Source organism: Hevea brasiliensis, chromosome 7 (assembly GCF_030052815.1).
Source record: "Hevea brasiliensis isolate MT/VB/25A 57/8 chromosome 7, ASM3005281v1, whole genome shotgun sequence".
Classification (NCBI taxonomy): domain Eukaryota; kingdom Viridiplantae; phylum Streptophyta; class Magnoliopsida; order Malpighiales; family Euphorbiaceae; genus Hevea; species Hevea brasiliensis.
Window position 1 is genome coordinate 6,027,909 of NC_079499.1, and position 25,387 is coordinate 6,053,295.

Below are 25,387 nucleotides of genomic sequence, written 5' to 3' on the forward strand. Positions count from 1 at the left end.
AAATAACGTGAATGATGCATATTAATTATTGATTTATATAATCTTATCTCTATATCTATATCAATAATCTATATAAATGTATGAATGAGGATATTGGGTTTGTAAAAAGTACCCTTTATAATTTTTATTATTTATAAAAATATTAATAAAAATATATATATATAGTAATAAATATATAAATTCGTTGCTAATAATATAATTTAGCGACAATATATTTATCGTTAACCATTTAAATTGATCGTTAATAACTTTTTATGACACCTATATATCACTAATAATTTTAGTAATAAGGGCTTATCCATAATTTGTCACTAATAATGTTTAGTGACAATTTATCCATCTCTGATCTGTAAATAATTTCAATTGTCAATATTACCATAACTATTCATTTTCATTAATTTATTTTTTAATTATTCTAAATTTTTACAAAGGTATAATATTAAATTATAAAATTACTATTAAAAAATTAACTATTAATTAATGTAATTATAAAATTATTATTAAAAATTAATTATTTAATTAAATAAAAAATTTATTTATATCAATAAATATAAAACTCTAATCATACTCAGTGATAAATATTTTATTTATTATAAATTTATAGCTTTTTTTTTAATAATGAATAAGGTTTTACATTTAAATACTGTATTTTTGTGAAAGTCTAATTAACTTTGATATATAATGTGATTTTCTTTTTTTTTTCTTCATTATATTTTTGTATGTATTTTTTTTTCTCTAATGGTCAAAATCAATTTGTAAGTCTTTAAATTTTTTTAATTTTTTTTGTGTGACGTGTATAATTTTTATAAGGATAGTGACATGTTAATGTAATTATTAGTAATTTGTTATTATTGTCAATATCAAATGATATCTTTGCAAATTCAAAGATATTTATATAGACTTAAATAGATTAATTTTTTTATTTCTTTAATATTTAATATTAATGCATCCAATAATATTTATATAATTAATATTATTTTTAACATAAAAAATACATTTTGCATGTGATGGTATGAATTTTAATTTTCTTGGGTATACTTAGTTTAAATATAGATTAATTATAATTTGTTGATATCTTTATGAGCATTAACATTTTTTTTATTTTTAATTTATTAGTCAATCTAAGCAAAGTTATTAATTTTAACCATAACGTTATAAGAAAATTCAGCTAATTATATTTTTGCATATATTTATATGAGAAAGCTATAATCATCTCAATATTAATTTTAAATTATTATGTTTTAAATTTTTAAAACAATAAAAATAAGAGGAATATACGAAAAGAAAAAGGAGAAAAAAATTCACTACTCCAGAGTATTAGTTATATAATTATTGTGAAATACTTAAAAATGCATGATTAAATTTATATTTATATATTTATATTTTAATCTATAATATATTTATAACATATAAAATATAATATTTGAGAAAAAAATATATAATATAATTTATAATTTAAAAAAGTAAAAATACTTATTAAATATATTAAATAATATATTAAATAGGGTTTAAAATTATTTGTATTAAACAACATGATAGCATAAAATTTCAATAAATTAATTTAGTGAAAATTAAAATTTTATAATGATGCACTAAACTACAAAATACATTTTAAAAATTATCATATATTTTAATTTTATAAATTTTTTTTTTCACATTAATTTAGCTATATAATCTCATTAAGTTAATATTATTTTAAATTATAAAAAAAAGCAAATTAAACTTTAAAAAAAAAAAGTAAAATAACAGAGTTTGAATAAATTTAATTAAATGGACTAACTTGAATTTATTATTAATTTATTTTAATTTTTAAAGATATTTCTTCATTTATATTTTTAAAACTTATTATTACATTTTTTTATTATAATAAATTTAATTTTATATTTAAGTTAACATTATATGTTAATAATATAACACATATTTTTGTGGCAATAAAAATATTATTAAACTAATAAATATTTTGACTTATAATTAGTTAAGATAACATTAAAATTAATATTTTAATTTAAATCATTAATTGTAATATTTATAATACTATAATTATATTATATCATATACAAAAAAAATTAATAGAAATTATGTATTAAAAATTGATACAGAAAAAAACTAATAATGAATAAAATATTAATGTGGTATGTATTTAATTTTTCATCTTTTTCACATTTCTATGATTACAAAAAAATCTCACTGTTTATCTTTTATTTTTCTTTTAAATTAAAATAAATATCTTTTTAATTTTTTTTATGCCAATGGTAGTATTTTCAATTAATTTTTGATAGATTTATTTATTTATTTTTTGTAAGACCACAAGTTTTTTGTGTTTTGATTTCCCTAAATACTCTAAAGTATTAGTTTATAAGATCATCTTTTTCTGGAAGGACAAATTTTTATTTTAAGATAATAATAGTGGCTAATTACAAGCTCTAAAAATAAGAAGATGAAAAAAAATATATAAAAATTGAAAATGTAAGATTTTTTATACACATTTAAAGAGATTATATAAAAACATTTATAATAGGTAATAATAGATCTTTAGACTTATTATGAGTTTTGGTGATTTTAAATTAACTCGATTCCTAACGTCGTTAATGGCCCTCGATTTGAGTCATTACATTTTTTATTTGTCTGTTTAATTTATTATAAAAAGAATTATTTGGAACAAAAATAGAAGGATATTAATTTTTTATATTTAATGTAATGGATAATTATAATAATATGAATGATATTTTATAAGAATAATTAAGCTAAACAATTAAAATTACATTAAAAAAAAGTGTGCCATTAACTATTTTAGTTATGAAAATAAATTTTTCCTTTTCAAAAAATGATTTCACTTAAAGCATCAAGATGGCAAGGGTGTGAAAAGACTCATCCCTAACAGTTATATTTTAAATCATAAAATTATTTTAAGTTTCAAAAGAACCAAACAAATTAAAATACTAACTTCCTCGCCTGTGTTCTCACTTATGGTGTGATGCATACCAGACACAGTGCAATTCACAAGAATCACCTTTAAAATCATATATCACCCACATGAATCATGCTTTATATTATATTATGTGCTTTTGAGTTACTTACCATTATGAGTAACCCTACGCAAGTCTTTGTTTCGTTGGATTTGATTTTACCAATGGAACATACACTTCATAATTATATGAGTTTTGAAATCGACTCTATTCAACAACAGTAACATTTAGTATTTTGATTCTAATAAAAACATTACGTACCTCTCTTATTTATACTGTTCGGTAGTATAATATTTATATTAATATTTAGAGGTTGAGGGAGTGTTTTATGAAAACCTACCTCTACTAACTTTTAGAGATTAAAGGAGTGTCTTGAGTAGTGTCAACAAGATTATATAACTATTTTTACATTTAACAACTAATTCAACAGTTATTTTTACCGAACACTTTTGTTTTAATGACTATGTAAACAACTAACTATTTCAGCTAATAGCTAATAATTGACAATTATTAAAATAGTTAACAAATACTATAACTGCTTATATTATCAAACAGGGCCCTTATTGTATTAATGAATTGTGAGATTATCATCTTTAACTTTCACTATTAACAAGTTGATTATGAGATAACTTTTATTTCTTAGACACTAATAAGTATTAGGTATAATGGTAAGGCCTATTGTACTTCTAAAGGAATAACTAATGTTTAATTCTTAAAAAAGATATCATTAGGAGGGCAGCCATTAGTCTTCTATGAATAGAAAGATATATGGATAAAAAAAAAAATTATTAAGTATTTTACAGTTTAACTATATTGAGAATTAAACAATTATAAAAAGTAAATTGTGATGGATTAAATTATTACAATTTTCAATTCATTGTGGGTAATTAAAAAATATTTTATTAACAAAATGAATATATTATTAATAGAAATTAAAATTCAAGTAATTTGAATAGGATTTTTACTTTTATTTCAAATAGATTAAATTTTAATAATTTACATATTTTAAAATTCAACACATTTTAATAATTTTATAAATTGATTAAATTTTAATAATGATTTATATATTTTATAAATATTAAAATATTAGAGACTTTTTAATAGAAAGACTATTTTATGAACAATATGACTATATATGTGATGGACCGACTTATTTCTCATAGAAATTGAGGGAATAGCTATTACATTGTTAGGAAGTAAACTGTAAATACAATAGAAAATCCTATACATTACCCATCAATTCATCTCCAACCTCATGAACACAGCACAGAGAGCTTAAAATCCGTTCTTTCCTTTTTCCACAGTAGCCTTAAGCCAAGAGAGGAGAGAATAGTTTCAGAAGGGGATCCTCACTTCAAAATATATATAATTAAAAAAATAAATAAATAAAGAGTAGTCTCCAGGAATATCTGCAACTGATGCTCTCATCTACTAGTTTCAGAAGGAGAGACGAAGCAATATAAGGTACGTAATATCATAAATGGTTCATGATGGGAAGAAGGTTGAAATCATTCATAATCTTTCTTGCTTCACGCCTCTCGTTATTTTCTATGCATTCTTTTTTCCTCCTTTTTGAATTGAATAATAAAGAGTTCATTTAAAATTTACAAAATGATTCACTATTGAGATCTGAGAATAATATATGTATGTTCTATGCACATCAATGCTAGCTCATGACAAAGGCCATATTCCCGACAAGTTGTGTTTATATTAATATTTAGAGGTGGAAGGGTGAATCATGAAACTTTATGAAACTTTACTCTTGGTAATTGAGGTAGTGTTTAGGCTGATTGCTGCAGCTCGCATTAACGTTTTGTAAAAGAAAGTCATCAAATCTCTATTTCCCATCTCAACTATGCATTTCCATTGACTCAATCATGCATTTATGCTTATAAAAATGAGGGATCAAGGTACGTGGACTCAGGTTTTCTCGGAGAAGGGTAGCCATTGAGAAAAAGGCCGATGGATCCAGTTGAGCAATGGGAACAGGAGGAGGAGGAGGTGGCAGAGGTGGGGTTGCGAGGAAGGCTGCCTTGCCATCCTAGCAGCCAGAAATCCACCACCACCACGAGAGCTGTAACACCCAATGGAGTCGAATCTTCTTCCCACCATCAAAAACTTAATGGGAAGCCAGAAAGTGGGATTTTCTTTAGCAAGAGTAGAGGTAAGCATACAAATTACAAAGCTATATATTTATTCTACATTGGTATTACATATATATATATATATATATATAAAAGAATGCATATCAAGACTATTTCTCTTCATGGAATGATTTTAAGAGTGCACTCTCTCTCTCTCTTACATTGCATTTAAGATAAATAATAAGAGTAATTATCACATGCAATTACTAAACTTTATGGATATTCTCATAAAAATTATTAAATTTTAAATTTTTTTAATAAAATTTATTAAATTTTAATTTATTTTTATAAAAATTACATTGATCAGAAATTAAAAATTTTCAAGTTAATTTATTGAACCTGTTAATCATTTTATAAATAAAATTATCTAACAGTGACTGGTGACTAGTTAAGAAGAAATGAAAAAAGAAAAGAGATTTAGTGGCAACATAAATAATTGGATTCGTTTTATACATCTATTTTCTTTTTTTTGAAATTAATAAAATAATATAATTTTATTTATAAAATAGTTAATAGGACTGTAAATTAATATAGAAATCTTTAGGTGATAATAATTTTTATAAAATTAAATTAAAATGTAATAAATTTTATAAAAAAAATTAAAATTTAATAATTTTTATTAAAATATAGTAACTACACATGATATTTATCCTAAATAATCATTAAGTGATTCTCACATCATAAAGTGCTTCTCACTGGAATCGTGGGAATCGACCCTGGTTGATAAGAAATAAAACCTTTCCTTATCAATTGTACTAACCTCATTGGAGTATGTACTGCTTATTTTTTAAAAGAAAAAATGATTTGAGTTCAAATTTCTTATTTTTCATTTCTGACGAAAAAAATGTGGTAGAAAATAAATTAAAAAGAAAAAAAAAGGGTAACATCAGTATTTTTATAAATGAGAAAAAAATTTATTCTATTAAGAATTTATTAATTTTAAAAATAAAATTATAAAATTAAATAGCTCACAATATAAGTGAATGGAAGACTCTTAGAGGGCAGGATATTTGCCATTTACCTTGATTTGTGGTTGATTTGATTTCTTTTGTATAGTGAGGGCACATGATGGGGCATCAAGTTGGACCTCCTATTTAGTCCCAACATTTATAGAAACATATCTATTTCTTGGTCTTGTTGTAGGTAGAAGAGACAACCTTAGGATTTGGACTTTTTTTAATCCCTTCCTCCATTTCTAGAGGTCATAATTGCAGGATTCTTCAATGCACCATCTTTCATTCTGTGTTGATTTGTCTTGATCTTGCAACTGATAATTATGTGCATGGTTCAGGCACTGAATCTATTGACGGATTCAACGACTCTAAAGAAGGCAATGTTGACATTACTCCAATTTCTGAGACTGAAAACTTACTGGCTGTTTCAAGCCTTCCACCTTCCAACAATGGGACAGAAGCATGTGAAAGTATTACCTTCAGAAAAGGAAGTAGACAGGATGAAACAGAATTATATCTGGACGAGTTTTTTAAGAAGCCAGTTGCACACAAGTTCTTCTGTCCTAATTGCAATTCTTGTATAAAGAAGGTTGTTATTCGAGAATCGGGAAGTGATTATGCATCAGGTCCTCAACCGATTGATACATTCAGATGCACATCATGCTTTAGTTTTCTCATTCCTGCAGGTACTTTTGCTTCAATCTTTTTCTGTCCCTGCAAGGATTCATCCAAAAAATGCTTGTACATGCCATATAATACGTGCTGGTCATTCTGATCCTGCATAGGCTATTCAGGATGATATGTGCTGTTATTTAAACCATTCTGTTGTACTCAACAGGTGAATGGTTCATCCATACCTTTGCACCGAATGAGGAAAGAATTAGGTGGAAAGAGCAAGGTAATGTTTCTTCTGCAGTCTTTCTATGACTCTATTAGAAATGCTTGATGGTGAAGTAGGAAGGAAACAGCAAACAAAGTTATTTGTATGCATAAGGACAGACATATGTCCCCACTCATAAATAGCTATTAGAAGGGACATGAACTAGGCATTCACCGGTAGATATTCTCTGTCAAAGTTCAAACTCGGCTACATTTGAAAAAACCAAAAGGAAACATGAGAGTACTGTTAGAGTGGCATCCGCAGGCCTAGCCCAATTGCAGGTGCAACTCTTGGGCAAAAACCTGAGTTGAAGTCTCCCCTCGCTCTCCTTTAAACACCCCCACACCACCCACCCCCCCCCCCCCCAACCCAAAAAAAAAAAAAAAAAAAAAAAAAAAAAAAAAGAAAGGCTTGAAGCATGCCCTTACAATTTGGCATCTTATTTGAGCCTTAGAAACAGCATACACTAACCCCACAGAGCCCACAAGTGTGGGATGCTTCATGCGTTGTGTTACACTTTTATTTGATTTCACTTCGCCCATACATGTGTTAAGCTCTGAATTTCAATTTTTGAATTAAGAAATGGACAATTCCAGATAGCATAGCTGTAAACATTTGAATTATTATCCATGTCTATGGCATGCTCTATGCAGTGGATGATAATTGATTCTTTTGAAGTGCATTCTTGGCCCCATGTCTTGGGAAGCAAATGATAATCTTGCTTCTAAATACTCGACACTGTTCATGGTCTTTTTTCTTGTATAAGTGTAATTGGTACTGCTAAGTAAATCTTAAGTGGGGAACTGTTGCTTCTAAATTATAGAAGGTTTAACTTTTATTTGCTCTTCCTGTTTCTGTTATTTCAATTAAGTACTGATATATCATTCTCATGCTCTCTCACTAACGTGCTGATGCAGCAGAAACTAATGTTCTCCAAGATCCACCAAGTGATTCATTGCTACAAAGAGATTCTTTGGTGGGAACAGTCTATGATAGAACTACTCAACCAAATAAAACATTACATGATGAAAATGGTCATGCTCCAACAACAAATATTGTTTCATCACCTGTTGATATGGTCGGAGAGAATCTAAATTTTGGAATGATTAAACCCCAGGACGCTAGCAAAGATAATGTGACCTTCCCAAAACCAGATACTTTACTACAAGAAAAGGTGAAAATTGATGGAGGAGTAAGTTCAACTGAGGCAATGAGAGATGGGAAAACAGGTATGCTCTAGAATCAATGCCATGAATAAACATCTATACTCCAAACCTCCTAGTATTGTTGCAAAAAAATCATTTGAAGTTACTTTTTAGCTATTTTCGAGCTTTCTATGGCAAATTTTATGTCAAAATGAGCTAAGCATAACAACAATGCTAAACCAATCTATAGTTAATTTAAAAGCAAGATCTACTGTTAGGTAATATTTCCATTTAGAAAGGATCAATGGAGATTTTTTTTTCTTCTCTTTCTTCATGGAAGACATTGTTTCAGTAGCTTGACCTGTCTGTTTAATGTTAACATATTGAATATACATTTTTTTCCTTAGTTTTGTTGTAATATTATTCTTTTTTTAAGAGCAGTTAACGGTTGCTAGTATTATTATCATAATGTTGGTGCATTGCTCCATTATCATTCTCAAAATGATTGTCATGATCATCTACAGAAATTTCTTGTTCTTACCGATATTAGCTAGGCAATATTTTTATTAATGTGATCATTTTATTCTTTATGTAGTTCATTCATTTACGCATATTGATTATGTAGATGAGAAACACTTACAAAAGCCTGAACCTGATGAAAGACCTACAATGCAATCTAACATTAAAGACAATTTTAAAATAGAACAGAGTAGCAAACGTATGTAAGAGATGTAGTAATAAATTTTCACTAATCATACAATTTTTCTATCATATCTCTTCTCTATGTAGTGGCAAATACATTGCAAAAAAATACTTTTTATACGAATAACTAGTTTCCTGATTATATTCCTATAATTAGTTTTATTTTGTTACTTTGCATCTTAAATACACCTTGTCATAAAAGATGATCCAATGCACTGCTTGTTGAAATTAGCAATCGAAACCACACTTCTTCCAAGCACATATGAACTAAGCAATATTTTTATTAATGTGGTCATTTTATTTTCTTAATTAGTTCATTTATTCACAAATGTTGATTATGCAAATGAGAAACATTTACAAAAGCTTGAACCTGATGAAAGACATGCAATTCAAGTTAGCATTAAAGATAATTTTAAAATAGAACAAAGTGGCAAAGGTATGTGAGAGATGTAATAATAAATTTTTACTGATCATTCAATTTTTCTATCATACCTCTTCTCTAATTAGTGACAAATACCTTGTAATAAAATAATATTTATACGAATAAGTAGTTTTCTTATTATATTCTTATAATTAGTTTTATTTTGTTACTTTGCATCTTAAGTACACCTTGTTCTAAAAGATGATCTAATGCATTGCTTGTTGAATCAAGAGCAATTGAAACCACACTTCTTCCAAGTACATATGAGCTAAGCAATATTTTTGTTAATGTGATCATTATATTCTCTTAATTAGTTCATTTACTCATTATGCAGATGAGAAACACTTACAAAAGCTTGAACCTTATAAAAGGCCTATAATTCAAGGCAATGTTAAAGATAATTTTAATGCAGAACAGAGAGGCAAATGTATGTAAGAGATGCAGTAATAAATTTTTACTAATCATGTAATTTTTCTGTTGTACCTCTTTTCTAAGCAAGGGAAAATATCTTGTAATGAAATACTATTTCTACGAATAACAAGTTTTCTAATTATATTCCTATAATTAATTTTATTTTGTTACTTTGCATCTTAAATATACCTTGTTCTAAAAGATGATTAAATGCACTGCTTGTTGAATCAGCAGTAGCTAAAACCACACTTCTTCTAAGCGCATATGAGCTAAGTAATATATTTGTTAATGTGATCATTTTATTCTCTTAATTAGTTCATTTACTCACATATGTTAATTGTGCAGATGAGAAACACTTACAAAAGCTTGAACCTGATGAAAGACCTACAATTCAAGCCAATATTAAAGACAATTTTAATTCAGAACAGAGTGACAAAGGTATGTAAGAGATGTAGTGATAAATTTTCATTAATCATGCAATTTTTCTATTATACCTCATCTCTAAGTAGTGGCAAATACCTTGTAGTCAAATACTATTTCTACGAATAACAAGTTTTCTGATTATATTTTTATAATTAGTTTTATTTTGTTACTTTACATTTTGAATACACCCTGTTCTAAAAGATGATTCAATGAACTGCTTGTTGAATCAGCAGTAGTTAAAACCAAACTTCTTCGAAATGCTAAGCAATATTTTTGTTAATTTAATCATTTTATTCTCTTAATTAGTTCATTTACTCATGCATGTTGATTATGCAGATGAGAAACAATTATAAAAGCTTAAACCTGATGAAAGACTTACAATTCAAGTTAACATTAAAGACAATTTTTATGTAGAATAGAGTGGCAAAAGTATGTAAGAGATGTAGTAATAAATTTTCTGTTGTACCTCTTTTTTAAGCAGTGACAAATACCTTGTAATAAAATACTATTTCTATGAATAACTAGTTTTCTAATTGTATTCCTATAATTAGTTTTATTTTGTTACTTTTATCTTTAATACACCTTGTACTAAAAGATGATCCAATACATTGTTTGTTGAATTAGCAACAATCGAAACCACTTCTTCCAAGCTCATATGAGCTAAGCAATATTTTTGTTATTGTGATCATTTTATTCTCTTAATTAGTTCATTTGCTCACACAAGTTGATTATGTAGATGAGAAACACTTACAAAAGCTTGAACTTGATGAAAGACTTACAATTCAAGTTAACATTAATGACAATTTTAATGTAGAATAAAGTGGCAAAGGTATGCAAGAGATGTAGTAAGAAATTTTCACTAATAATTAAAATTTCTTGTTGTATCTCTTTTCTAAGAGTGGCAAATACTTTGTAATAAAATACTATTTCTACAAATAACTAGCTTTATGATTATATTTCTATGGTTAGTTTTATTTTATTACTTTGCATCTTAAATACACCTTGTTCTAAAAGATGATCCAATGCACTACTTGTTAAATCGACAACAGTCGAAACCACACTTCTTCCAAGCACATATGAGCTAAGCAATACTTTTGTTAATGTGATCATTTTATTCTCTTAATTAGTTTATTTACTCTCACATGTTGATTATGCGGATGAGAAATACTTACAAAAGCTTAAACCTGATGAAAGACTTACAATTCAAATTAACATTAAAGACAATTTTAATGCAGAACAGAGTGGCGAAGGTATGTAAGAGATGTACTAGAAAATTTTCACTTATCATTAAATTTTTTTGTTATATCTCTTTTCTAAATAGTGGCAAATACCTTGTAATAAAATACTATTTCTATGAATAACTAGTTTTATGATTATATTCCTATAATTAGTTTTATTTTGTTATTTTGCATCATAAATACATCTTGTTCTAAAAGATGATTGAATGCATTGCTTACTGAATTAGCAGCAATTGAAATCACACTTTTTCCAAGCACATATGATCCAAGCAATATTTTTGTTAATTTGATCATTTCATTCTCTTAATTAATTCATTTACTCACAGATGTTGATTATGCAGATGAGGAGCACTTACAAAAGCTTGAACCTAATGAAAGACCTACAATTCAAGTTAACATTAAAGATAATTTGAATGCAGAACAGAGTGGCAAAGGTATGTAAGAGATGTAGTAATAAATTTTTACTAATCATGCAATTTTTCTGTAATACCTCTTCTCTAAGTAGTGGTAAATATCATTTAGTAAAATACTATTTTATGAATAACTAGTTTTATGATTATATTCCTAAGTTTTATTTTGTTACTTTACATCTTAAATACACCTTTTTCTAAAAGAAGATCCAATGCGTTGCTTGTTGAATCAGTAGCAGTCGAAACCATACTTCTTCTAAGCACATATGAGCTAAGCAATATTTTTGTTATTGTGGTCATTTTATTCTCTGAATTAGTTCATTTGCTCACACGTGTTGATTATGCAAATGAGAAACACTTACAAATGCTTGAACTTGAAAGACCTATAATTCAAGCTAACATTAATGATAATTTTATTGTAGAACAAAGTGGCAAAGGTATGTAAGAGATGTGGTAAGAAATTTTCACTTATCATTAAATTTTTCTGTTATATCTTTTTTCTAAGTAGTAGCAAAAACTTTGTAATAAAATACTATTTCTATGAATAACTAGTTTTTTTATTATATTCCTATAATTTGTTTTACTTTGTTACTTTATATCTTAAATACACCATGTTCTAAAGGATGATCGAATGCACTGCTTGTTAAATTAGCAGTAGTCGAAACTACACTTCTTCCAAGCACACCAATCTTTATTGTTGAAGACGAGCAGACAATCCCTTCTGAACCAGCGGATGATAAAAATTGGGTCCTGAAAAGCATTGTATACGGCGGTTTGACTGAAACAATTACAAGCTTAATTGTTGTGACATCAGCTGCAAGTGCTGATGTTACCACAAGTAAGTTCAAAACTCTAGTGCTCTAGAAATGTTCACTGTAAATTGCATTTGTTTTCATTTATTCATCCTTCTTTTGATTAATTATAAGGTATTTGTGAATTGCTGACGTATATTTCTCATTAGATATTTTATGCTTTTTATATTCATATCACAAGTTCAACAAAATTGCTTTCTGTCATTGCGGACTGTGGAGTTGCACTTTGTTCATCTTGCATGGTTTAATCAGCTATTTTCTTTTCAAATTGCAGTGAATATTCTAGCTCTGGCATTGGCAAGCCTCGTTGGTGGACTCTTCATCATTGGACAAAATGTGAGTAATTTTCCCTGTCGATAGAGTTCAATACAAAGTTTTCAATTTTTCATAATGACTTCTTCTTGGATGAGTATTTTGCTCTTCTCATTGTAGACATAGGTTCTATATAGATCAAATGGTGCCCTGAATTAATACTCAAAACCTCAAGATTCTTTTGACATGAAACCTAGGTTCTTGCATTTTTAACTTACATGTAAGATTACAGCTTTGGGAACTAAAAAATGAACAATCTGGAAGAGGCACCTCAGATCAGACAAATGGACGAGAAGATCGTTACGAAGATCTGCTTGGGAAGAGACAGAACTTCATTCTTCATGCCCCAGTTGCCATATTATCATTCGTTGTTTTTGGGTTAATACCTCCTGTAGTTTATGCCTTCTCATTCCAGAAGAGTGACAATAAGCATTACACGCTAGCAGCAGTTGCAGCAGCTTCTCTTTTGTGCATTGTTGTACTTGCCATTGTTAAGGGTTATGTCCAGAAGCCGCCCCAGAACTGCATAATCACTATACTGCTCTATGCTGTTGTTGGAGTTATGGCTTCAGGAGTTTCATTCGTAGCAGGTGACCAGCTGAAAAAGCTAATTGAAAAGCATGGATGGTTCAAGTCAGAAGTAGCTGTTGTTATGCCCCTTGCTGAGATGAATTCGGGTAGACTTGCATGGGCAACTTATTGATCGCAACTTAGTTTGATTTGGGATTTGTTTAAAGTAATTTTCTTTGCTTTTGGAAAGCCTGGAACTAGTGCATCAGATTTTTCACTTGATCCTTTTCTTGTTCCTTTTTCCCTAGGAATATGGCAATAGCAAAACTTTTTGGCATCCGATAACTATGAAGGCGCTGGATATTCAATAATGCTGCGAAATTCAGGTTGATACAGTTTAGGTTGAGCTTAATCATGTACATGACACAATATGATGATTAGCATCCCCAGGGATTCAATATAACGTTTGTGCAGCACACACCAACACTTGCATGCAATTTGAAAATAAAACCATGAAAAGGAGGGAGAAAAAGAAAAAGAAAACAATTAGATGAAACATAAATGCCAAGTTTCAAGCCTCCCAAGTATGCTATCAAGTGCTTAACATACAAATTTAACAGTTAAATGGGTCATTAACCTTAGTGGTAACCAAAATGAAAAAAGGATGCAAGACTTTTACAAATTGTCATTCAAAGTCATTTATCCTCTTCTTTAAGCAATGTCAAACCAGGAAATTAATTGGAAAAAAAAAATTGTGTACACAATTATACAATTGAACGCCTGAGCAAAACTGCAAGTCTACAACCTTGTCGAATTTTCTTATTTATCTTAGATTGGTCTCCACGTGGTATCAATAAATTAGTTACACTATATGCATTTGAATGGACATGATCCAAACAAAACAAAAACATAGGATTTCTGTTTATCTCTTTTGATATCAAATTAATCTAGAATAATCAGAAATTCCATCTTGAAGAAGAGTGAACAGCACTTTGCTTCGGTTTAGTAGGCCGTTCTAAGTTGTTTCGCTTCTTCATTATTGATGACACAGTTGGACTGAAGTAGTCATTACTCCTTTGAGATGTTGCCCCTTGTGAATGCATATTCCTTCCATGGATAAAGCTTCTCTGCTGTTCTAGCATTGCCCTACGGGCCATGGGATTCTTGTGGGCAGCATTTCCCCATCCATTGTGACTTACACAACTTTGGCTCCTTCCAACGTGTTGAAACCTTCCCTCCCTTGGACTGGGATAGTTTCGGCTCTCAGCAGTTTCTGCAGAGTACATGGTCTGTTCCTCGCTGCTATATCCATTATGCATCTCTAAAACCTCCACCGGTGAGGAACTTGACTGGACCTCACTTTGGGCCCCATTTACCGAACCAGTAGATGTAATCTCAGCATCTACTTCAGGACTCACAGTTCCTCTGTCCTCAATTTGATCTCCACCTGATAGGTTCTGCAGAGGAAGTTCCTCAACATGATTCTCATCAGAGTTAGGTGGGAGCTGGTTGCCTGTTGGTGGTTGAACAGTTGTTTTGGCGATCCTTGGGAGGAAATTAATATCCAAAAGCTGAATTTGAACACTTTCCTTTTTCCTAATGGGAGCTGCAGTCAGCTTTCTTGACCCATAAATTTCTGGAGTCAAGATTCCCTGCACATGAACTGCATGGGGATTAGTGGTTAGGGTTTCTTCTTTTGTAATGTTTGCCACACCTGAACAACCTGGTCCATGTTGGTCCCCAGGTTTAGAGATTGTATTTGATGATGAAGGGGTTCCATCATTATCCACATCTGTCGACTTAAAAACCTGTCGGAGACTGAAGGAAGCACAAGAATGCTCGCTTTTCTGGCCTGTGGACATCAATCTAATGATTGGTAGCTTGGGTTTGGTAAGTTCATCAAGGTTGCCTTCCCAATGCTGGTTTAACCAATCACAGATGATGGGAACAGGAATACCAAATTGCATAGGAGAATCCTTCTTCCAGGATGTTGAGGATGAGGATGAAGTTGAAGAAGATTTGGTATTTGGAGATGTTGATAGTTTCATAGGATCACAGATCATGAAAGCGAGATTGCCTTGTACATCAAATCCAGCAGATCCAGGGCTCCATATTATTCCATCAGTTGACAGTTTTATGAGATTGTCAGTGGCTATTACCACCTTTCCCTCACCAACTGTCAGTTCTTCCTTCTCTGTGTAGCCCAAAAGATAGACAACACTGCCCAGATCCAGATTTGGTTTTGAACATGTCTTCAAGTAGTGAGGCTGCTGTCCTTGGGAATTGGAGTCTCCATCCATGGCATCTAAACCCACTATTGTAAGGTCCAGAACAGAACTGGTGATAAAAAACCTGCAATTAAATAATTAACATAAGAAAATTCATTGAAGAATGCCTAGATTAAACCATAAAGCTATTTGGAAGAAAAGTTGTCATCTCTTTCCTTTCCAATACATACAATGTCTCTACAGACAACAGACAATGTGGCAGCATTAGTTACAATAAGAAGTATAAAATAACATAATTCTGTAAAGCAAGGCAAGATGTGAATCACCCAAAATAAAACTTCAACGCATGCCATTAAGCATTTGATACAGCCATGAGAGAAAGCTATTGCTGAGCTACTTTCACCCCATATTCAAATCTGGCAACTGAGAGCATTTCTTATGTAGGACCCTACATGTGGTCCAGCTTTACATCAATTGATAGACTGAGACATTATGAAGCTTCTTTGGTTTTCCAGGCAAATTTGCAATCAAGGGTAGAATGCAATTTCCTATGAAACAGGGACAACCTTAAGACATGCTAAGAGTCTTGCTTTTAGTTTATTCAAGTCCAAGTTTAGCCTATTAGTTCTCATCATGAATTTTATTATTTAGGAGTACTAACTCTATAGAGTGAGTTGTCAACTCTCAATGAATATCTGTCTAATCCAAGTATTTTGGTAGACTTCTGTTAAAAAGAATTACAAGTATTTGGCTCTAGTTCTAAGGCACATAGGTCTAGTGAATGCAACAAAATGAGAGTTGCTATCACAATAAGGCATCCTAAAGAAAACAGAAACTATTTCACATCACCTCAGATACGATGCAAACACATAGTAAATGCAAAAAAATGAATACTAAAGGATGTTCACTGTTCCTCAATTAGCAGAACCAACTACTATTTATGCAAATGTAACCTCTCATACACAAGCATATATTTGCATCAGATCCAGTGCTTACACAATTATGAATAGTTTCCTTTCAGGGAGATGATACGACAACCCACCAACACTAATACTGCAACCTCAACTCACAAAATCATTTCCATTAATATCACTTTCCCTCTCAATCCGTCAAATAAATCCACATCTCAAGTTTACTCATCCGAACCTAAAAAACCATTGGCTCAGTTCAAATGGACTTTTCCACTATTTCAAAATCAATCTCTATCAAGTACTCAACTTCTATTAAAGATCCCACTTTTTCCCGTCAAACAAACACAGACCCAGAAGATAAAATGGGTAGAAATGTCAACATCAAAAACAACAATTATACGTAAAAATATATATTAAGAAAGAGAACCTGTGAGGGACGAGGCTAGCAGGTACGCCATTTTGGAGCCGGATCTCCAAACTCTCAGCAGCAGCAACGGAGGGAATATTAACATGAGTAGTCAAGAGGAGATTCCGGTGGATCAGGAAACCGGTGCCAGAAGTTCCGTTTCCGGCACAGGAGATTGTGACCATGGCTAGACCCTTATCGGAGAAAATGGCAGCTTTCATTCTCTCCGACTTGCCCACTCCTTTGCAAAAGCACCACGACTCCCTCAAAACGCCCATTCTCTTAAAAACTCAACAATTTCTACTCCTTCAAGAGAAAAAAAGAATGGGTTTTGCTTGGTCTTGCACAAGAATCAGAGCATCGCAGCTGAGATCGATCTAAAGAGAGTGACCTTTTGAGTTTTTAGTTCAATAAAATGGGAAACGGGTATTGAATATTAGTGCATTATAGAAAAGAAAACGAGAGAAAAGCAATGGAGACGAGATAGACGTGAAACAAGTAAAGGGTATGTGTCTCTCTGAGCTGGAATTTTCAGGAAATGAACTGCGGGAGAAGACGGGAGAGTCTTTGAGTGATGGTGAAGCCGACTGCGACGCTGCGTTTTGGCTTCTGGGAAATGTTTGCACGAATGATGTTATCATGGTTAGAGACTATTAGATAAATTTGAAAAACGACCACCCTTTGTTTTATTTTGTCTTTTTTTCTAATTTTTTTTTTCAAATTTAAAGTGTTTGAAGGTGAGAGAACATTGAACAGTCTACTAAGTTGTATTGATTTTTGCTATTATTTAACAAGAAGCAGAGTGCTCCAATCTTATATGACAGGACAATTTAATTGGATAGGGGCCAAGCCATAACTACACGTAACTGTTAAAACGGTCAAATGATGGGAACCTCAACGTTCAAGTTAAGAAATCATTGACCTGTAATGATAAAGAAATAGCTAAACACCTCTTTTGGCTTCATGGGAAAATACAAAAATATATATATACAAGACAATAGAAATGCTGCCAATACATTGACAATATACTACCATCCTAATTTACTTAGATATGCAAATGAAGCTAATTATTAAAATGCAAATCCAAAACTAGATGAGGCATAATAATTTCATGGCCTGTGACAGGAGCATCTTGATCATGACAGATCATCACCATTTTAAAGAAGATTTCCAAAAGCATGAAACAAGAAACATACAAAATGATTTGAACAGTTCCTCACAACATTGGCATCACATTAATATATAGGTCTGGTTTTCAAACAGGAAAAAAACAACAGTGATGAATCTAAACATGATATTTGAACATTCCCTTTTTTTTTCCATTGTCTACATTTCCACCATAGTCACCACACATCTTTGATAGCTAGTTTCAGAACATTTGTAACTCCACAGGGCCACAGCCTCCTTCAACTGCCCTCACTTCTCTCCAGAGCTGCAGCAAAGTATTTTGTCAGCACCAGAAGCTATATCCAATCCAACAGTAATTTATAAACAAATAAATATCAGAGTTTGCACGTAGAAACAGATTAAGATCAACACATGCTTAAATAAATCAACTCTCTTCTTCTCTTGATGTAAACTTTAAAATCTAAACTCAAAGCAATGGATCAAATATCAAAATATTGGAGTCCTAAATATTACATCAAATTTAATAATAAAATGCTAAAAGCATGATCAAACTGCTTAGGTGGATTTAATCATGCAAAGACAGTTGACTAAATAGCTAATACCACAACTACCAGTCAGCCTTGCAAGAGTGTATTTCAAATTCGACAAATACACTACAATGTTGATATATATATATATATATATATATATATATGTGTGTGTGTGTGTGTGTGTGATAGAGAGAGAGAGAGAGAGCCAAGGAGATACTATTGTAGTTCAAAAGCTTCTCAATGAGGTCAACATGTGTCATGAGCATTCGCCTGCAGCAATAGCGGACCAACCCCAATGCATCAAGAGCATCTCTGCATGCCAAGCAACAAGATGTTATTTCTAGTCTTCATATATCCTCTTACAAGTTCTGTTCATTATTAGTCTTAGTCATCAAATTTCATATAAATATTAGGAATGTTAACAGTCAGCAAGAATCAATGCACCAATGCTCTTGATGGTTCTTTTGCGAATCAAGTAAGATGATCTATCAAATTAAGACCCGTAGTTTCTGCATCAATTCAACTCAACTCAAATCAACTAAGCCTTTATCCCAAAATTTGAAATCGGCTATATGGATTCTCTTTTTTCACTCTAAACGATTTTGGGTTAAATCCTCAGAAATGTGTAATGCTTCTAGGTCATGTTGTACTACTCTCCTCCAAATCAGTTTAGGTCTACTCCTTCTTTTCTTTCTATCCTCTACCCTAATGTGCTCTACTTATCAAACTGGAGCCTCCGTATGCCTATGCTTCACATGACCAAACTACCTCAATCTCCCTTCTCTCAACTTATCCTCAATTGGTATCACTCCTACCTTTTCTCTAATACTCTCATTATGGACTTTATCTAGTCTAGTATGGCCACTCATCAACCTTAACATTTTCATCCGTAACTCTTATGTTGGACACATACGACTCCTTCAATGCCCAACACTCACTACCATATAACATAGCCGGTGGTATGGCTATACGGTAAAATTTTTCTTTTAACTTATTGGGAATCTTGCGATCACATAAAACTCCCGTGGCACGTCTCCACTTCAACCATCCTACTTTAATCCTATGACTAACATCCTCCTCACATCCCCCATCTACTTGAAGGACTGAGCTGAGATATTTAAAGTGATTACTTTGGGACAGTATCACTCCATTCAAACTAACTCCTTTCCTATCATCATTTCGGCCTTCACTGAACTTGCAATGCATGTATTATGTCTTCGTTCTACTTAACTTAAAACCCTCTGACTCTAGAGTACTTCTCCAAAACTCTAGCTTTCTAATAACTCCTTCTTGCATCTCATCTATCAGAACTATATCATCCACAAACATCATGCACCAAGGGATACTCTCTTGTATATGTTTCGTTAATTCATCTAAAACTAATGTAAAAAGGTAAGGGCTTACAACTGAACCTTGGTGTAATCCAACTGAGATAGAAAAATCTCTTGTGTCCCCTCCCACTGTGCGCACAATAGTAGTTGCTCCTTCATACATGTCTTTCAACACTTGTATGCACCTAATAGATACCCCCTTTTGTTCTAACACTCTCCATAAGACATCTTTTGAAACACTACCATAAGCCTTCTCCAAATCAATAAAAATCATGTGTAAATCTTTACTCGCATCTCTATATTTCTCCATTAAGTTTCTAATGAGAAAGATCGCTTCCATAGTTGAACGACCAGGCATGAAGCCAAATTGATTGAGAGAGATAAAAGTATCATGACGTAGTCGATGTTCTACAAGTCTCTCCCACAACTTCATAGTATGGCTCATGAGTTTAATTCCCCTATAGTTTGAGCAACTCTGTATGTCTCCCTTATTTTTAAAACTAGGTACTAAAATACTCTTCCTCCATTCATCAGACATTTTCTTTGAATTTAGAATCTTATTAAACAATTTAGTTAACCATGCCACTCCCATATTTCCCAAACACTTTCACACTTCAATTAGTATTTCATCGGGTCCACAGGTTTTACCCATTTTCATTCTCTTAAGTGCTTCCTTTACTTCTAAAGTCTAATCCTTCTAGTATAATTCACATTCTTTTCTATTGCTCTGCAATCTATATTCACGCTATTACCATTTTAACTATTATTAAAAAGATCATCAAAATAATTTCTCCATCTTTCTTTAATGTCCTAATCTTTCAACAACACTTTTCCTTATTTATCCTTAATGCACCTAACTTGATTAAGATCTTAATATTTCTTTTCTCTCCTCCTTGCTAATCTATAAATATCTTTCTCCCCTTCTTTAATTTCAAGTTTCTCATATAACTTTTCAAAGGCCTGCACTCTTGCTTGATTAACTGCCTTTTTTGCTTCTTTCTTTACTATCTTGTACTGTTCATATGCCTCATTATTATCACACTTAGGTAATTTTTTATACCATTCTCTCTTTCTCTGCCTGCACTTATATATATTCATGATCAAACATAACATGATCATCAATACTCTCTTCAATTGGAAACAAGGCTTTATATGGATAAGCACATCATTGTACACAATGACATAGCTTAACATCTTAACTACCTAATAACTATAGTTCCATCTTTAGTTGCCAAAATAAGGTTAAAAGGAAAAAGGGTCCCTAAGACTTGTGCTAATGCACAAGGCACAAACACACACCCAAGGGATTTGAGGTGCATATTTATTAAAATGTGCACATTACAGGAGTGTTATTAAAGGCGCCAGAGGCGCCAAGGCAGGGCACAAGGAGAGGCGAGGAGCCCCTCTAGTGCCCCACCTAGCACCGCCTGGCTTGCCTTCAATAAGGTGAGCGCCCCCAGCAAGCGAGGCAAGGGCCTCCGAGGGGCTGAGGCGACGCCTCTTTGAAGTAAAGTTTTTTTTTTTCCTTTTTTAATTGTTTTGTAACCCAAAGATGGTATCTATTAAGTACATACAAATGTTGAAAGATATGTATGAAGGAGCAACTACTATTGTGCGCACAGTGGGAGGGGATACAAGAGATTTTCCTATCTCAGTTGGATTACACCAAGGTTCAGTTGTAAACCCCTTACCTTTTTACATTAGTTTTAGATGAATTGACAAAACATATACAAGAAAGTATCCCTTGGTCCATGATGTTTGCGGATGATATAGTTTTGATAGATGAGACGCAATGAGTCAATAGAAAGTTAGAGCTTTGGAGAAGTACTCTAGAGTCAAAGGGCTTTAAGTTAAGTAGAACCAAGACAGAATACATGCATTGCAAGTTCAGTGAAGGCCAAACTGGTGATAGGGAAGGAGTTAGTTTGGATGGAGTGATACTGTCCTAAAGTAATCACTTTAAATATCTCGGTTCAGTCCTTCAAGTAGATGGGGGATGCGAGGAGGATGTTAGTCATAGGATTAAAGCTAGATGGTTGAAGTGGAGACGTGCCATGAGAGTTTTATATAATCACAAAATTCCCAATAAGTTGAAAGGAAAATTTTACCGTACAGCCATACGACCGGCCATGTTATATGATAGTGAGTGTTGGACATTGAAAGAGTTATTTGTATTTAAGATAAGAGTTGCAGAGATGAGAATGTTAAGGTGGATGAGTGGCCATACTAGACTAGATAAAGTCCGTAATGAGAGTATTAGAGAAAAGGTAGGAGTGGTGCCAATTGAGGATAAGTAGATGGGGGATGTGAGGAGAATGTTAATCATAGGATTAAAGCCAGATGGTTGAAGTGGAGACGTGCCATGAGAGTTTTATATGATCGCAAGATTCCCAATAAGTTGAAAGGAGAATTTTACTGTACAACCATACGACCGGCCATGTTATATGATAGTGAGTGGATAGTGAGTGTTGGGCACTGAAGGAGTCATTTGTGTCTAAGATAAGAGTTGCGGAGATAATAATGTTAAGGTGGATAAGTGGCCATACTAGACTAGATAAAGTCCGTAATGAGAGTATTAGATAAAAGGTAGGAGTTGTGCCAATTGAGGATAAGTTGAGAGAAGGGAGATTGAGGTGGTTTGGTCATGTAAAGCGTAGACATACAGAAGCTCCAGTTAGACAAGTAGAGCACATTAGGTTAGAGGATAGAAAGAAAAGAAGGGGTAAACCTAAACTGACTTGGAGGAGAGTAGTACAACATGACTTAGAAGCATTACACATTTCGAAGGATTTAACCAAAAATCGTTTAGAGTGGAGAAAGAGAATCCATATAACCGACCCCAAATTTTTGAAATAAAGGCTTAGTTGAGTTGAGTTGAGTTGAGTTGTAACCCAAATAAAAAAAATCCCTATCTAGTCTTGGCTACCTCACGCAAACAGAAAGCAAAAAAGAGAAAAGTAGAAATATACAACCTAGCTCACTTCTCTCAACATAAGGTATGTGTCTCTCTCTCTCTCTCCCCTCTTCTTCTTCTTCTTCTTCTTTCCTCTCTTTCTTCTCTTCTTCTCTATTCTATGCTTCTCTAAAACACAGCAGTATCTTTGCAGGCTTTCTTCCTTTTTTTTTATTTTCTTCTTTTTCTCTCCTTCTCTCTTTATTGAATATGGGACTATGGGTATGTCTCATCTTCCCCTCTCTCTCTCCTCTACTCCTTCTTTCCTCTATTTCTTCTCCACTTCTCTTCTTCTATGTTTTTCTTCTTTCAAGCTTCAACACAGCAAAGTCTCATTCTCTTCTCTCTTCTTATACTCTGCTATAGTTCAAAACAGAACCTCTGTTTTCTTTTTTTTTTTCTTTTCTCTCGTCTTTTTCTTCAAAACAGAATCTCTACTCTCCTCTCCTCTTTTTTACTCTGCTAGTCATATTATTGTTTTATTTATTTTTTTTTTATTTTAATTGTTGTTTTAGATATGAAATGCTTCTTGTTAATTTATTGTTATATGGATATCATTGTTAATTTTATTATTGTGTTAAGGGTATGGCTTTTTTTTATATGAGTAATGTTTAATTTTTATTTTAATTGTTTTTGTTAGATATGTTTTTTTGTTAATTTGTTGTTTAATTTTTTGTCATATGGCTATTGTTTAATATATGTATGCAGTTTTATAATTAGAAATTAAAATTGACATTGAGGCGCTCCTTGCAAATTTATGGTGGATAACACATGTATTTTATGTGTCATTGTAGGCTAATAGCTATTGAGGAAATTAATAACTATTGAAATTTGAATACATTTGTGTAAGGTGTTGTTTTGCTATAAAGGAGTAAGAAAGACTAGGCAACTATTGAAATCTAAATAGATTTGTGTAAAGTGTTATACATATATATGTATAATTTAGACAATTTAGGCTATGGCGCCTTGCTTCAAAAAGGCCCTCGCCTTGCCTCTCGCCTAAGGCTATATGGTACCTGTCGCCTTAGTGTCGTTTTTCGCCTTAATAACACTGCATTACAGACATAATGATTTGATTTTCAAGTAGAAGTAATTGCAATTATCGAATACAGAAGCCCAAAATTTTACAATCAAATGAAATACTACAGAAATGATAACTATTGAGACTAGTTCAACATGAATCATGAGGAAGATAAAGTACATAGAAATCATACCTCAAGCTACATCAGTAAAGATCATTACTAAGATTAATATAAGGCACATGCACATATGGTAATATTCACCTTTTAAGAGTTGAATCTATTTAATTATACTTGTTTTGGTTACATAGAGAGTGCCATCCAGTGATTAAAACCAAATAAAAAATAATGAGTGGAGTAGAACTTTTGACAATCATGAATCAGCCTCAAGTCCCAGAGTGCTCGAGGTGCACTTTTCACAATCATGGATCCAGAAGGGGAAAAAATATTCAATGCACAAGATTTCAATTCAATCCCTAGATTCTAGAAATTCCACAAAAACCAATGGAACTGAAAACAACAAACCAATAAAAAAAGACATGCTCAACGATAATCTCACCCTTCGGAGTAATCTGCTTGAAGGAGATCAAGATAAGTATCCCATTTGTTTCCAATCACCTAAGAAAATACATAACCAACGCCATAAAAGATTAAATGCAACATAAGAACACAGGGGAATTTTTTTTTTTTTTTCTTTTCTCAAACCAAGTAAAAAATGACATGATAAGCATTCACCTAGTCTCAAAATTTTAAGAACAAATTGTTCTAATAGTTTTTTCATTAAACATTCAATTGGTCTCAAAAGACACACACAAAAGCTGAAAACGGGCAACGATAAATAGGTTATAAAACCCTAGAAAAGAAGGGGTTTAAGCCATCTCGTGGATAAATAAGAGAAAATCCCTGAAACAATGGGCATTAGGCTATTGAAATAATAGAGAAGAAACGGGAAGAGCGCATAAAAATTACCTTGCCGCAAGTGAAACAACGAACTGGTATAATCATTTTTTATTGCCTCCCTGCTTCTGTTCTCTGGTCGTATCTTCCCTGGAGGATTTCTTGGTTGGTCAGCAACACCAGAGCAGCGAAGGCCTTTATATTTGGGAAAATTATTATCAAGTAATTATATTTTATTAAATTAATTATTTAGTCATTATTTAAAATTTAATTAAAATATTTTTTTATTTTATAAAATCAAACTCTTTAAACTTTTGTTAAATTTTTAATCAACTTATAATCAGAAGACTAAATAGTATTAAAGTTAAAATATACAAAATAATAATAACATTAATAGTTAAAATTGGGTTATATAATACAAATATTGAAGACTAAAATATGTTGACTAACGTGTTTTTTGACAGGAGAATTAAACTGTCAAAACTAATGAAACTGGTAAAATTATATTAATTTAATTCAATTTTTATAATTTTTATTTGAGTTATATTAGTTGTGATTTTAAAATTATATAAATCGATATATTTTAATTTAATTTTGATTTTGAAAATTATTTAACTGAGTTTGTATTAAAAATTTGAAGATTAAAGATTTGTTTAG

At 31.5% G+C, this 25,387-nt stretch overlaps 4 protein-coding genes across 11 annotated transcripts in view; 2 read left to right on the top strand and 2 right to left on the bottom strand.

Annotated features, from left to right (window-relative positions):
• Positions 1-4,132: 4,132 nt before the first annotated feature.
• Positions 4,133-13,672, top strand: LOC110672029 (membrane protein of ER body-like protein). Of its 8 annotated transcripts, none has more exons than XM_058149899.1 (11): positions 4,133-4,430; positions 4,877-5,130; positions 6,402-6,749; positions 6,902-6,961; positions 7,861-8,172; positions 9,546-9,638; positions 9,968-10,060; positions 11,610-11,717; positions 12,349-12,531; positions 12,780-12,841; positions 13,050-13,672. In XM_058149899.1, exons 2-11 carry the CDS (start codon positions 4,929-4,931, stop codon positions 13,518-13,520), a joined length of 1,932 nt encoding a protein of 643 aa, XP_058005882.1. In that variant the 5' UTR covers positions 4,133-4,430; positions 4,877-4,928; the 3' UTR covers positions 13,521-13,672. The 8 variants fall into 8 exon arrangements, with proteins under 8 accessions (XP_058005882.1, XP_058005885.1, XP_058005884.1 ...); XM_058149902.1 differs by having other exon boundaries at positions 11,625-11,717; XM_058149901.1 differs by having other exon boundaries at positions 7,864-8,172.
• The window catches only part of LOC110672040 (wound-induced basic protein), a 47,003-nt gene continuing 29,262 nt past the window's right edge, over positions 7,647-25,387 (top strand). The window contains exon 1 of the mRNA XM_058149909.1: positions 7,647-7,651. The gene's annotated coding sequence lies outside the window, so the exon portion shown is untranslated. The remainder of the gene's footprint in view (positions 7,652-25,387) is intronic.
• LOC110672038 (uncharacterized) lies at positions 14,119-17,934 on the bottom strand. The gene is made up of 2 exons (XM_021834706.2): positions 16,894-17,934; positions 14,119-15,679 (listed from the first exon to the last, which is right to left on the bottom strand). Exons 1-2 carry the CDS (start codon positions 17,148-17,150, stop codon positions 14,284-14,286), a joined length of 1,653 nt encoding a protein of 550 aa, XP_021690398.2. The 5' UTR covers positions 17,151-17,934; the 3' UTR covers positions 14,119-14,283.
• On the bottom strand, positions 18,085-24,938 carry LOC110672039 (DNA-directed RNA polymerase subunit 10-like protein). Its single transcript, XM_021834708.2, has 4 exons — positions 24,803-24,938; positions 24,393-24,451; positions 18,748-18,842; positions 18,085-18,304 (listed from the first exon to the last, which is right to left on the bottom strand). Exons 1-4 carry the CDS (start codon positions 24,836-24,838, stop codon positions 18,279-18,281), a joined length of 216 nt encoding a protein of 71 aa, XP_021690400.1. The 5' UTR covers positions 24,839-24,938; the 3' UTR covers positions 18,085-18,278.